This window comes from Cetorhinus maximus, chromosome 21, assembly GCF_964194155.1.
Source record: "Cetorhinus maximus chromosome 21, sCetMax3.hap1.1, whole genome shotgun sequence".
NCBI lineage: Eukaryota > Metazoa > Chordata > Chondrichthyes > Lamniformes > Cetorhinidae > Cetorhinus > Cetorhinus maximus.
The window spans coordinates 79626299-79641079 of record NC_135899.1 but is presented as its reverse complement, the minus strand read 5'-3'; the positions used below and the strand labels follow the sequence as shown (position 1 = coordinate 79641079).

At 42.5% G+C, this 14781-nt stretch overlaps 2 protein-coding genes across 2 annotated transcripts in view; both read left to right on the top strand.

Moving 5' to 3' along the window:
- Positions 1–14781, top strand: part of LOC144696035 (palmitoyltransferase ZDHHC18-like) — a 313950-nt gene that overhangs the window by 138814 nt on the left and 160355 nt on the right. The window lies entirely within an intron of this gene.
- Positions 1–14781, top strand: part of LOC144695478 (uncharacterized) — a 65834-nt gene that overhangs the window by 45911 nt on the left and 5142 nt on the right. The window contains exons 13-15 of the mRNA XM_078566356.1: positions 3991–4168; positions 8172–8309; positions 8433–8579. Coding sequence (XP_078422482.1) covers positions 3991–4168; positions 8172–8309; positions 8433–8579 — 463 coding nt within the window. The remainder of the gene's footprint in view (positions 1–3990; positions 4169–8171; positions 8310–8432; positions 8580–14781) is intronic.

Genomic DNA, 14781 nt, shown 5'->3' with positions numbered 1-14781 from the left:
GTAGCAAATTATATCCAAAGGCATTGAAGGATTTGTATAAACATTTACCTAATGCAAAGAAACCTGACCCCAGACTATGGATCCCAAACTGATTTCAAAACATCTGAAATCTAATGGTGATCCCAATTTTTAAAATTACCCACTAATGATACTGCTCTTTAATTACAGGAGGTAATTTTACAGCCCTTATAGAATACATCGCCTTGGGAATGGTCATAGAATCAAGGCTGCAATGTTCTTTGATCCCTTTGAAGGCATTTTAGCCCTATCCCTGACTCTCATTCTTTTTGACTGTTGTAATCATATCGCTGCTTGCTTTCCTTGTAATGCAGTCATGTAGGTTCATAAAACACATCAGGATGAAAGATTCCTCTTGGCACACGCAAGTTGTTAAATTAACAGTAGTTTGCATCTTGGAACACATAGAATCATAGAATGCTATAGCACAGAAGGAGGCCATTTGGTCTGTTGTGCCTATGCCTGTGCCTGCTTTTTTAAAGAGCTGCCCAATTCGTTCCTGTCCCCTGCTCTTTCCCTACGTGCCAGTAAATCTCTCCTCTCAAGTAGTTACCTAATTCCCTTTAAAAAGTTATTATTAAATCTACTCTTACCACCCTTTCAGGCAACACATTCCAGATCATCATAATTCACTGCATAAATTTTGTTTCTTCCTGTTCCGGGCAGTGATGGAAGAGCACTGAAACCCTTGTTCCCTTTTTCTTACTCTCTGTGGGTTTTTTTGGAGAAGAAAGTGTGTGTGTTTCTCAACCTTGAGTATGCGGTCAATTTTTAAATAATCAGCAACAAACTTTTGTGCTTTTAAATAAAGAGAATTAGTTATTCACACATTCACCCCAAAAGTCTAAACGAGACGTCACTCACTCACATACTCACTCTCTTTCACTCTATCTCACTCACTCACACACACACACTCTCACTCTCTCTCTCTCTCTCTTCAAGAGGATAGTGCACAAGTTGTAAACAAAAGAATGGGTCATTCACATGTTTGACGCATTGTAGGGAAAGCAGTTGTTGCAGGCCCATTGAAGAAGGTGTTTTCAGTCTGAAAGGGTAGTTTAAGTGATTTCAATAGCTGGAGTCATATCTCAGGATTATTGCAGGATTTCCTGGAAGAGATGGATGTTCAGCAGGTCACGAAGTGAGTCATTTGTAGTTTTCTTACCAGGAGTTCAAGATGCTGTACTGGTGGACTTTTGAAAAGGAATGGTTGGGAAATGTTTTCAGATATTAGTGTCCAGGTTTTTAAACTTGCTGCCTTTTTCTCCAGCTGCTGTTTCTTGCTGTGTTTTTTTGCAGACTGCCTTTTGTAGCCTCTTTGCCTCCTCCTCGCAGTTGCTTTAATTTTGTATGGTCATCAAACATGGATACATTTCGTTCAGTCCCTTCATCTAAATCATTGATATAGACTGTAAATAGCTGGAGCCCACTAGTTACAGCTGCCAACCTGAAAATGGCCTCTTTAATTTCCTCTTTAACCAGCGATGCAACTCCATCGCCTTTTCCGTTTTGTCTGTCCTTCCCAAAAACTGAATGTTCAGTTCCCATCCCTGGTCACCTTGCAGCCATGTCTCCATAATCCCGACTATATCACACCTGTTTACATCTATTTGCGCGATTAATTCATCCACCTTATTGTGAATGCTCCTCGCGTTAAGGCACAAAGCCTTAAGGCTTGTCTTTTTAACATTACTTGTCCCGTTCCCACTATTTTTCACTGAGGCCCTGTTTGGTTCTTGCCCTTGATTTCTCTGCCTATCACTTTTCTTTTTCCCCTTTCTGTCTTTTGTTCTTGTCCTCGATTCCCCCTCCTCTGACTCCTTGCATAGGTTCCCATCCCCCTGCCATTTTAGTTTAAACCCTCCCCAACCACTCTAGCAAATATTCCCCCTGGGACATCAGTCCTGGTCCTGCCCAGGTGTAACCTGTCCAGTTTGTACTGGTCCCACCTCCCCCAGAACCGGTCCCAATGTCCCAGGAATCTGAAACCTTCCCCTTCACACCATCTCTTCAGCCATATATTCATCCAATATATCCTACTATGCCTACTCTGACTAGCATGTGGCACTGGTAGTAATCCTGAGATCACTACCTTTGAGGTCCTATTTTTCAACTTACTTCCTAACTCCCTATATTCTGCTTTTTTTTAACCTATGTCGTTTGTACCACGACCACTGGCTGTTCACCCTCCCCCTTCAGAATGTCCTGTAGCCGCTCTGAGACATCCTTGACCCTAGCACCAGGGAGGCAACGTACCATCCTGGAGCCTCGTTTGCGGCCACAGACACGCCTATCTATTTCCCTTACAATTGAATCCCCTATAACTATTGCATTCCTACACTTTTTACTCCTCCCCTGTGCAGCAGAGCCAACTGTGGTGCAACGAATTTGGAACACCTTTGGTCTGTCCGCAAGCATGACCCAGACCTTCCTGGTGTTTGCCATTTCAACACCCCAACCTGCTCTCATGCCCACATGTCCGTCCTTGGCCTGCTGCATTGTTCCAGTGAAGCTCAAGGCAAACTGGAAAAACAGCACCTCATCTTCCGATTAGGCACTTTACAGCCTTCCAGACTTAGCATTGGGTTCAACAACTTCAGACCATGAACTCTCTCCTCCATCCCTACCCCGCTTTCCATCCCCCTTTTTCCCATATTCATCTTTATTATTTATTTATTTTTAAAATTTTCATTAATTTTTTTCCACTTATTTTCATTATTATTATTTTTCAAATTTATTTACAATTTCATTCATTGTTTTATCTCCAGCTTTTAACCTATTTTCGATCTTTCTTCCCCCACCCCCACCCACACTAGGGCCATCTGTCACTTTCCAGAGTGCTTATCCTGATCCGGCCATTATCACATTCTGCTTTCTTAATGTCGCCATTAGCACCTCCTTTAGCCAGTACAACCACCATTAACAACTCTTTGAACTTTTGTTTTTGACATCTTTTGCCATCTCACCTTTGCCTCCACTGGCCTTCTATCCATATATTTCACCACATCTCTACCTCCCTTTAGATCTGAAGAAGAGTCATACGGACTCGAAACATTATCTCTGTCTCTCTCTCCATAGATGCTGTCAGACCTGCTGAGTTTTTCCAGCATTTTTTGTTTTCGTTGACTAGACTGAGGTTTGAGGAAGGATAGAAGGTGACATCAAAGCAAAATAAAAGGAGTTCCAAAGTGGGTCCATGAAAAAGGAGTCTGTTTACAAGTGACAAACTCTTGTCAGCACCCAATCCATTTCGATACCTGGGGAAATGGAAGTAGAGTTCCATGAGGGCAAGAAGGATTTTCTCTGTGCGCTCATCAAGGTACAGTCCCCAGACAGACGCACCATCCAGGGGCAACATCACACACCAATTCCAGCACCTGGGAACAGAGAAGAAGGTAATGTTCTTTAAAGAACTTGGGAAGTAAAGAATTTTTGATGCTTGTATTCATTAGGTAGAAGGCCAATGTTTGCACACCACAAAGCTTTGTTGCTAACCAGTTCACATCGTGTTCAGCGCTACCAAGACCTTCTCAGATTGACAACTTTTGATTGTATCTCATGGAAACCCAAACCTAAGTAGGGCAAACATTTCTGAGCAAAATACAATTAAAATTCTTGCTTTCTTCACACCTCCCAAGGCATAATCAAGTGATTTCAGCACAAACCTGGACATGTGATGTGTAGATATGCACTGACACCCAGATTGGCCTGCCTATTGGGAAAAGTCTATCACTGTCCTCATGTACCTTCATCTTCCAGCATTCGGGACAGGTTCCTCACTGTACTGTCAAGAATTTAGAAGGATAAGTTTGAAGGCTTCATTAATTGGATGTTGTTTTCTCATCATCTCTCGTGATAGAAGCTCAAGCCAAAAGAAGACTTGGCCATTTGTGGTCTTGGTTCGTCTTCACCATGGTTGAATGTTTCTGTGTGAAGACTTTTCTTACCATTTAATAATTTCTTTGCAATTAGGAAGCTGAACAATTCCAATTTGTAGACAATGCTGAAGAAACACTGACATGCTATGAGATAAAATTCAACATGGGCAAGTGGGAAACATGGCCTCTTGTGCTGGAGTTGGTGGAAGATGAGAAAAACATTAAGATACAGGAGACACTTTGGAAAGGAATGTTAAATGCTGAAAATGGAGGTATGCATTGTATTTCTTTTCAATGTAAAGTTAGTTCATGCAAAGTATGTTGTGGATTTCTGTTTTTATAAACTGTCTTGTCCCAGTGCCAGTAAGACCCAGTTTCTATACCTTTTCTGTACTCTCTGTTTGCAGAGGTGCATATCCAGGGAGCTAATAGTTAGTCCTCTTTCAACAATCATAATTAATGCAATCTCGCACCAAACTCTTCAAATGGTAAATATTGCCTTGCAGATCAGATAATTGCTGATCAAATGACTGATATATTTATTTAACAATGATAACAACTTATATATTGCCTTTAATGTAGAAAATCATGCCAAAGTGCTTCACAGAGGCATTGGGTGGCAGAGGTTAAATTGCATTGGGTGATCAAAAGTTTGACCGAAGAGTTGGACACTAACAAAGGTCTAAAAGGAAGAGAAAGAGAAAGAATTGTGCAGGGATTTAGGGAGGGAATTTCCTAAGCAGCTAAAGGTATTTCCACCAATGGTGGGTGAAGCAGGGTGCATAAGAGGCTGGAGGTTTGGAGGGTTGGGGATATGATATCAGACACAGAACTTTGGATGAGCGAAAGTTTATAGAAGGTTGAGGATGGGAAGGTGGCCATATTGGAGTGTGCAGGTGAATATTAAAGCATGAAGTTGGCAAAGGCATGGATGGGGGCTTCAGTGGAAGATAAGTGAAGGCAGGAAATTGTTGGGTGATGTTACAGAGCTGTAAGTATGATATCTTGGTGCTGAAGAGAATATGGAGCCATAAGATTAGTTCAGGGTGAAATAGGATGACCGTCATGTTCAACCTGACCCAGACCAGAGAGCTGGGGAGAGGGATTGAATCAGCAAGGGTAGAGTTTGTGATGAGGACCAAAGACAATGGTTTTGCTCTTTCCAATGTTTAACTAGAGGAAACTGTAGCTCATCCAGTACTGGTTGTTGAGCAAGCAGTCTGACAACACAGAGGAATTGGAAGAGTCAAGTGAGGTGGTGGAGGAGTAGAGCTGGATGTCATCAACATACATGTAGAAGCTTACCATGTGTCGGTAGACTATGTTGCCAAGCGGCAGTGTGTAGATGAGGAAGAGAAGGGGGTTCATGAATAGATCCTTGGAAAACTATGGAGATAATAACACAATGGAAACAATAGAAGCCATTAATTTAAAGATCAAACTGCATATTTTGATTAATGGAGTAAATTGGTTTTGTTCCTTGATTTTAGTCTGTGTAAAGGAGCAAACAATTTATTTCACAGAAAAGGAAGCAGGCTCTGAAGTAAATCAAGGAACAAAACCAACACACTGCTGCTGTAACCAGTACTGGATGAGCTGCAATTTTCTCCAGTTAAACATTGGAAAAAGCAAAACCATTGTCTTTAGTCCCTATCACAAACTCTACTCTTGCTGATTCCATCCTTCTTAATAGTAGATAATAAGGAAATGGCGGATGAAATGAACAAGTGTTTTGTTTCTTCACTATAGAGGAGACAAAAACCATTCCAGTAATATTTGTAAATCGGGAGGTTGAGGGGAGAGAGGAACTTGGTGAAATTACAATAACTAGGGAAGCAGTACTAAGCAAACTGATGGAGCTGCAGGCTGACAAGTCTCTGGGTCCAGATGGACTTCATCCTACGGTCTTAAAAGAGGTGGCTAATGAGGTAGTAGATGTTTTGGTGTTAATTTTCCAAAATTCCCTGCATTCTGGAAAGGCTCCATTGGACTGGAAAGTAGCAAATATAACCACTCCATTCAAAAAGGGAGGGAGGCCAAAAAACTGTAGGCTAGTTAGCTTGACGTCTGTCGTGGGGAAGGTGTTGGAGTTGATCATTAAAGAGGCTATAGCTGGGCTCTTAGAAAAGTTCAAGGTAATCACAAAGAGTCATCATGGTTTTAGAAAACGGAAATCATGTTTAACCAATTTATTAGAGTTCTTTGAAGGAGTTACATGTGCGATGGATAGAGGGGAGCTTGTAGGCATGCTGTACTTGGATTTCCAGAAAGCATTTGATAAAGTGCCACAGCAAAAATTATTGCGGAAAATTAAAGCTCATGTTGTAGGGGGTAACATATTAGCCTGGATAGAAGATTGACTGACTGGCAGAACATAGTATGCATAAATGGGTCTTTGTTTGAATGGCAGAATGTGACAAGTGGAGACCTGCAGGGGGTCTGTGCTGGGGCCTCAACTTTTTACAATTTACATCAATGACTTGGATGAGGGGAGCAAAGGCATGGTAGCTAAATTTGCAGACAACACAAAGGTAGGTAGGAAAGTATGTAGTGAAACAGACATAAGTTATAGATAAGTTGAGTGAGTGGGCAAAAATCTGGCAGATGGAGCATGGTGTGGGAAAATGTGAAGCTGTTCACTTTGGTAGGAAGAATAAAAAAGCAGAGGATTACTTAAATGGGGAACGACTGCAGAATTCCAAGGTGCAGAGGGAACTAGGTCTTTTTATGCATGGGTCACAAAAAGTTAGTATGCAGGTACAGCAAGTAATCAAGAATGCTATGGAATGCTATCCTTTATTACAAGAGGAATTAAACATAAAAGTAAGGATGTTATGCTTCAGTTATACAAGGCATTGGTGAGACTGCATCTCGAATACTATGTGCAGTTTTGGCCTCCTTATTTAAGGAAGGATGTAACTGCATTGGAGGCAGTTCAGAGGAGGTTTACTAGATTGATACCTGGAAAGAGCAGGCTGTCTTATGAGGAAAGGTTGGACAGATTGGGCTTGTTTCTAACTCAAAACACAAACAGATCTGCCATGATCTTATTGAATGACAGAGCAGGCTCGAAGGGCTGAATGGCCTACTTCTGTTCCTATTTGGTATGTTTGTATGACTGGGGGTGGGGGGTGGGGGGTGGGTGGGAGATGGAAGGTGGGGGGTGGGGGTGGTGGTGGGAAATGGAGGGAGGAAGGGTGGAGGAGAGGGCTGGGAAAGAGTAGGAGTGGAGGCAGCGACAGCATGGGTGAAGAGGCAAAGGGAAAGGGGTGAAGGTGGCAGGGAAGAGTATGTCAATATTTTTCCATCAAAGGAGGGTTTGCTCATGGGCCTCACCGCAGGGTGAGAAACTTTAGGAGATTTTTCTCTTGGGGAAGGGAGGGGCGATTTGATTTTCGTGTCATTGCAGGCGGATCTCTTTAGTTATGTCAAGATGGCTTAGTCATTCTAGTGACACGAGTTCTGAAACACCTAGGATGTAATCCTGATATGTATTGTCAGAAAAATCTACCTTTTAAAGGCTGACTTTCATGGGGTCCAGTAGAAGATTTATTTCTGGTGAGGTGCTGAGCATTGGATTCCTAATTCAATGTGGTGGTGAGCTTGGTTCTAATGGATGCTTTCAGCTGCAGATTACTTTTCAGGTTTCAGTTTCCGAGGTGCAGAGGGATCTAGGTGTTCTTGTGCATGAGTCACAAAAAGTTAGTATGCAGGTATAGCATGTATTCCCGATTTACTTCTTGTCCTGATGCCAGTCCCTTGATTGGGCACAGAGTGCCTGATAACGAGGAATGCCCCCCCTCCCCCCCTGAATTGTGGTGGGCTCAGATAATGAGCATCAGTTGGCTCATTAATGAGCCTAATTGACATCCCACTGGTCCGCCCTCCAACTTAATTGGGGAAAGTTTCACCACCACTTGGAGACCTATGCGGGGCCTCTCCCACAATTAAGTGGGCCTGGTGCCGTGGTTCCCATGGGCTGGATTAAATTCTGACCCTAGTTCTCATAGCTCACAGCCTCTTATCCTTGGAATCACTTTAATGAATCTCTTCTGCTCTCTCTCTGGCTTTGATGTCAGATGTAGGATGTCCAAAACAATCCAACTGGCTACAGCATTCCAACTGCAGTTTAACCATTGATTTATACAATTGAAGCATTACCTCTGCTTCTGTGTCCTATTTATAAAATCTAGGCTTCCACGCATTTTTACAGCTTTATCAACTTGTCTCACTTTTGCACATTTATCTCCTGTAAATTGTGCTGTTTGGCAACAGATTACTTGTACATAAGAGTGAATGCAATGAAACGCTGTGTCACAAGAATTCACAATGAGATCACCTACAGAGAGCTTCGTGAAGCTGTGGAAAAGATGTTTCCTGATGGAAACTTTATCCTCACGCACAAACAAAATGGTGAGTGAAAAACCCTGCCATCTGTTATCTAAACTACCCTGAGGATAAACTTCCTATTAATGGCCATTATCATCAGTTGTAAATATCAGCTGTTCACCATACAGACACCTTTTATTTTTGCAGATTCGCCACTTTTAATTGATGGAGACTTGAGTTTACAAAGCATCCTCCAGGAAGAAGGAAGTATCACTCTGGAAGCTAACTATATTGGAGGCTTGACTTCACAGAACATTCTTCTGGGAGAAGGAAGTTTCACTCAGGAAGCTAATGGTATTGGTTCAAACAAGTCGTTTAAGAGAAGTATATGTAACTTTGTGGACTTTTATTGGATAATAAATAAATGGGTTTTGCTCATGCAGTTAGTCCCAAGCAGGCAGAAGTGGAATATTGTGCCCCTGGAAAGTTTATCACGGTCTACTGTTATGTTAATTTCCTTCTCTTCTCCCAACTCCATACATTATATAGGTATTCCAAACTGGAATAAACCAAAATATTTGCTTCGATTGGCAGATGCAGGTAACATTTTGCTTTCCACCAGTTTTTCCCCTCCTCCCAGAGGCAATAACTTCTTGCTGAGATAGTTTCCACTCCCAGACTTTTGTCTTGTGGTCTTTGCTTTTGTGTGAGGCCGGACAAGTTAGTGTTGGCAGACTGTTACACCAGAAACAGTGAAGGATAGCCAAGCTCAAATGCTGTGGATCCTTGGGAAAGGTGCCCTTCCAACAAGGAACATTGGATAGTGATGAGCAGTGGGAGCACTGGCACAGGAGAACTCCAGTTCAATTGTGGTACCTGTATTTTTTTTTTATTTGTTCATGGGATTTGGGTATTACTGGCAGGGTCAGCATTTAATGTCCATCTCTAATTACCCTTGAGCAGGTGTTGGTGAGCCACCTTCTTGAACTGCTGCAGTCCCTGTGGCATTGGTACACTCAGTTTTATTAGTGAGGGAGAGCCAGGATTTTGACCCAGCAAGCATCAGTTCTGATGATCAGTTCCAACATCAGCAAACACCCTGAGGTTCACCATTGATCAGAAACTTAACTGAACCAGCATTATAAATAATGTGGCTACAAGAGAAGGTCAGGGGCCTGGAGTTCTGTGATAATTAACTCACCTCTCAACTCTCCAAAGCCTGCCTGCAATCTACAATGCACAAGTCAGGAATGTGATGGAATACTCTCCACTTCCTGGATGAATGCAGCTCCAACGATGCTCAAGAAGCTCGACACCATCCAGGGCAAAGCAACCCACTTGATTGGCACCTCATCCATCGCCGTAAATAGTGACTGTCTTCACCACCAATGCACAGTGGCAGCAGTGTGTACCATATACCCTGTACAAGATGTGCTGCAGCAACCAACCGAAGCTCCTTCGACAGTACCTTCCAAACCTCTGACCTCTATCACCTTGAAGGATAAGGGCAGCAGATGCATGGAAATGCCACCACCCACAAGTTCCCCTTCAAGTGACACACCATGCTGACTTGGAACTATATTACTGTTGCTTCACAGTTGCTGGATCAAAATCCTGGAACTCCCTTCCTTAACAGCACAGTGGGTGTACCAACACCAGGTGGACTGCAATAGTTCATAAGCCTTCTCAAGGGCAATTAGGGATGGGCAACAGATGCTGGTCTAGCCGGCGATGCCCACATCCCGTGAAAGGATAAAAAAAAGTTCATTCAGCACAGACAAGAAATTAAACCTGGATCCTCGTAGTGTCTCTGACTGCCAGCAACTGTGTTTACTAACTGTACCAACAAGGGGAGCTCTGGGCAAATTTGTTCATTTTAAATTTAACCTCTTATGCAATACCATTAATGGAATGTAAAGCCGTGCAATGTGAATCAACATTTATTTTCTGCAAGATAGAAGTTATTTTATCCACATCTGTTGTGCCACTGGCATAGCAGCAAACAGTAGGTGTTCACCATCCTCATTACTCTCCTCTAAGTGGCAAACATACTAAGCTGAAGATTATATCCAGTGTCACTCCAGGGGCCACCCGTTAGATCAGACTTGATGTATCCATTACAACAACTGGCAGAACACTTTTTAGGATAACAGGCAAAAATTATACACAGCACAGGGCATAAAAGGGGAATTAGGGGAATTACCCAAGCTGTTAAGTAGTCAATTTGTTAGCAAATCAATTAGCTTAATTAACATTTTCTAACTAGAGAACCAAAGTGACAGCAGCTCTTTTTAGGAATTGAATAAGAGGTGATAAAGATTTACTTTAAATACGGAAAAATTGTACTAAAAAATCAAGTTGGTAGCAGAAGATATTTACTTTACTCAATTTATGAGGATGAGTACAGTATAGTGGAAAGAATTGCCTTTGTTTCCATGTTAAAACATACCCAGAATGTGAAAAATACTTCCACTCATAATCATAAAACCAAGCTGTTTACTTTGCAAAAAACATTAGCTTAGAGTATTTTTTCCTTTCTTCATGTAATGTGCTCATGCCCGGTATTGGGATAACATTGCCATGTCCTTATCAAGGGAGACCAGGCAATATATTGAGTGAAAAGTTGTTTTGCCAATTTTGGTGACATTGCTCTCAAAAGTAGATTTCCTTTGTGTCTGTATCATCTGTACTCGCTGCCCACCACCCCACCTATTGCACAGTCCTGTACTGGGAGGCTCAGCCCTTCCTTCAGTGATAGTCACTGCAGTGTATCACTCCATGATAGCCAACATTATGGAAGTTGTTTTGTCCCCAAGCTATCCAAGGACTTTCCTTTCCCCTCCCTGGACGCGCACCAAGTATTGAGACATAGCTCAGAGGTACCTATCTCTCATCTCCTGTCTGAGTTAGAGCTATATGGGTTCCAGCACCACCCCAGAGACTTGGGATGTGTAATCCAGGTTGGCAGTCTCTTATAGTACTGAGTGAGTTGATATTTCAGATCCATCATCAACCGGTGCTCCCATCTGGCTATGCTCTGCAGTAGCATTAGTTCCTCAACAAAGTTGAACTCAGACCCTTCCCTAATGTTGGATTTGTACAGGACATTGTTGTGGTCACAATTAGAGTACTGACAGCAGTTCTAGGTGCCCCATTATAATAAAGGCATTACAACCATGAAAGGAGACAGGAAATCACTAGAATGATACCAGAAATGAGAGTTTGTAGTTATTTGAGGCTTTATTGACAGGAGCATAGAACCTAACAGGAGATTAAAATGATTTCAAATTTTTGTGAAGGTAACATCTCAGAGGATAAATAGTGAAAGATTGTTTCCACTGCTCAGTGAATCAGTAACATGTGGGCAATGGAAGAATGAAGAGGAAAGTTAGAAGAAGTGCTTTTCAGACAAAGGGTTATTAGAATAAGGGATGGTGAACTACACCTGGCCATAGAGACAGAGGTAATACCGTAAGGCGATTGAGTATGAGTTTGAAAAGGAAGATCATAAATAGATACATGGAAATGGGATTAGAGTTCACACCTCCAGTTTAAGGCTTATGGGCTGAATGACCACCTGGTGGTGGTGTGTTACTGTTTATTCGGGGAGTCTGAGTTGCTGTGGCAACATGCACTTTTACATGCATGGATAATGATGGTGGAGGCTCTGACATTCTTTCCATCACGTGGCTGACCAGGAATCTCTCTGCTGTTGGCGTGTGTTGAAAAGATTTGCATGTTGATACTCAACCTGTTTGGATGAGTTATGAATGCACCTTACTTGGCCATCAGGTCCTGGGGTGAGACTCTAACCTGGAGCTTCTGGCTGAGAGACAGGGACACTGCCCACTGCGCTATAAGACCTCCTCATGAATGACCGCCAAATGTGCTGTAAATTCAACAATGTGTGCATCAAGCTGGGGTCACTGGTGAGAACGAAGAACATTGTCCAGAGATGCTGAAGCGATTTGTAGAACAATAAAATGGTTGAGATCTATAAGACGAAGCTAAGGATGGAACCTGGGTGCTTCTGAGTCAGTGAAGTCATTAGACAGCCTGATCATCACGGTATAGTTCTTGCTTTTTGTTTCGATTTAGTTTTTATATTTGAAGAGGAATTGTGATAATATTATCAGGACATTGCGAGTGTGAGCAATTGGAGGGGGAATGGTCCCGAGTACCCATTAAGGCATATCAGAAAATAGAAGTGAGTACACACTAGTTCAGATCAAAAACTGAAGGGGAATGGTTCGCATACACACTAGGGCTAATGGGAAGACTATTGACACTAAGATTCTTTACTACTCACTCATAATGAGAAAATTAGCACAATGTACTGGACGATGTGAGAAAGTTGATTTAGCAAAATTGAATGGTGTGAGGGTTTCAGTATTCCTCCCTGTATTAATTGCACCCTCAAAAGATTTGTGGTTCAATAAAAGGACTAATAGAGCTCTCCAAAGGAGGTGACTGAGCCACCTAGTGGTGCAATATTGAGTCCATACAGAGCAGAAATGTCCCAGGTTTGGTCCACAGACTGTGCTGTGTTAGTGAATCTCAACTGTGACAGCATTGAGAACTACAAATAGTCTTGGTCTGGTTTATCGAGGGAAATGTCAGCCGCTGCTCAGTTCCTGCTGCTGCTGCTCAGGAGCACTTTGTGTGTGAACAGTGGGTGAAGATAGGATCAGATTTGATCATGAAGTGCGTGTGGTTGAATACGCAGTCAACCTTCACTATGTCTATGTTACTTTGGTTAGGTCAACAGTAGGCTGTATCCTCGCAAGGCTGTGCTGTCAGAAAAATTATGAAGTTATGAAAGACCAAAGACAAATGCCATGCTTAAAGACAATAATAAACTAACAGTGTGGGCATATAAATGCCAAATGAATTCAATATTAAGTGTGAAGCGGTGAGTTTTGGTAGGAAGAGCAAGGAGGCCACGTACACCCTTGAGGGTATAAAAGGAGTCTAAATAGGGTAGAGGAGGAAAGATCACTGTCTAAGACCCATCAGCCATAGTGCACCGAGGGGCTGCGAATTGTATAGAGCCCTCGGGCTGTATTACTCACATTGAATGTATGCAGTGAATATTACATGTATCACAATTGTATGGAAGCATCACAGAGTGCAATATGATCTATGTGCACAACGATTGCACAACCATTGCGCTGTCTGACTACTCTTCTATGACTATTTTGAAATGTCTGTAATGTTTCTTGGTTCTTTTTTTTTATATTCATTCATGGGATGTGAGCTTCGCTGGCTAGGCCAGCATTTATTGCCCATCCCTAGTTTGCCCTTGAGAAGGTGGTGGTGAGCTGCCTTCTTGAATCACTGCAGCCCATGTGGTGTAGGTACACCCACAGTGCTGTTAGGAAGGGAGTTCCAGGATTTTGACCCAGCGATGGTGAAGAAACAGCGATATATTCCCAAGTCAGGATGGTGAGTGACTTGGAGGGGAACTTCCAGGCGGTGGTGTTCCCATCTATCTGCTGCCCTTGTCCTTCTAGATGGTAGTGGTTGTGGGTTTGGAAGGTGCTGTCTGAGGATCCTTGGTGAATCCCTGCAGTGCATCTTGTAGATGGTACACACTGCTGCTACTGTGTGTCAGTGGTGGAGGGAGTGAATGTTTGTGGATGTGGTGCCAATCAAGTGTGTTGCTTTGCCCTGGATGGTGTCGAACTTCTTGAATGTTGTGGGAGCTGCACTCATCCAGACAAGTGAGGAGTATTCCATCACACTCCTGACTTGTGCCTTGTAGATGGTGGACAGGCTTTGGGGAGTCAGGAGGTGAGTTACTCGTCGTACGATTCCTAGCCTCTGACCTGCTCTTGTAGCCACAGTATTTATATGGCTAGTCCAGTTCAGTTTCTGGTCAATGGTAACCCCCCAGGATGTTGATAGTGGGGGATTCAGTGATGGCAATGCCATTGAACATCAAGGGGCGATGGTTGGATTCTCTCTTGTTAGAGATGGTCATTGCCTGACACTTGTGTGGCGTGAATGTTACTTGCCACTTGACAGCCCAAGGATGCGACATGATCTATGTGGAAAACTTGAATATTATTGCACTTTTCGTGATGGCCATTTTGGAATGTTTTGTAATGTTCTTTCAGATATTTTATGGATAAAGTATATTTTGCAAAAGATAAGGTTGAAGAGTAAAGCGATCTAGGAGTACTGTTACACATCACTGACAGTAGAGTACAGGATAGTAAGGCCATTAAAAAAAGACAAACGAAGCATTGAGGTTCATTTCTAGAGGGGTCGAATTGGAAAACAGAAGTTATGTTAAACTTCTATAGAACCTTGGTTTGATCACCGTTGGGAGTACTGTGCACAGTATTGATGTTATAAATGGATATAGAGGCACTGAAGAATGAGCAAAAGGTTGATACCATACTGAGAGGTTGTATCCATTAGGAAAGTTTGAATAGACTGGAGCTCTTTTCTCTAGGAAAGAAAAGGTTGATTAAGTTCTTTAAGATTGTGAAAGGGTTTTATAGAATAGAAAGAATATTTCCACTTGCTGGAGAGTCTAGAACTAGGGACC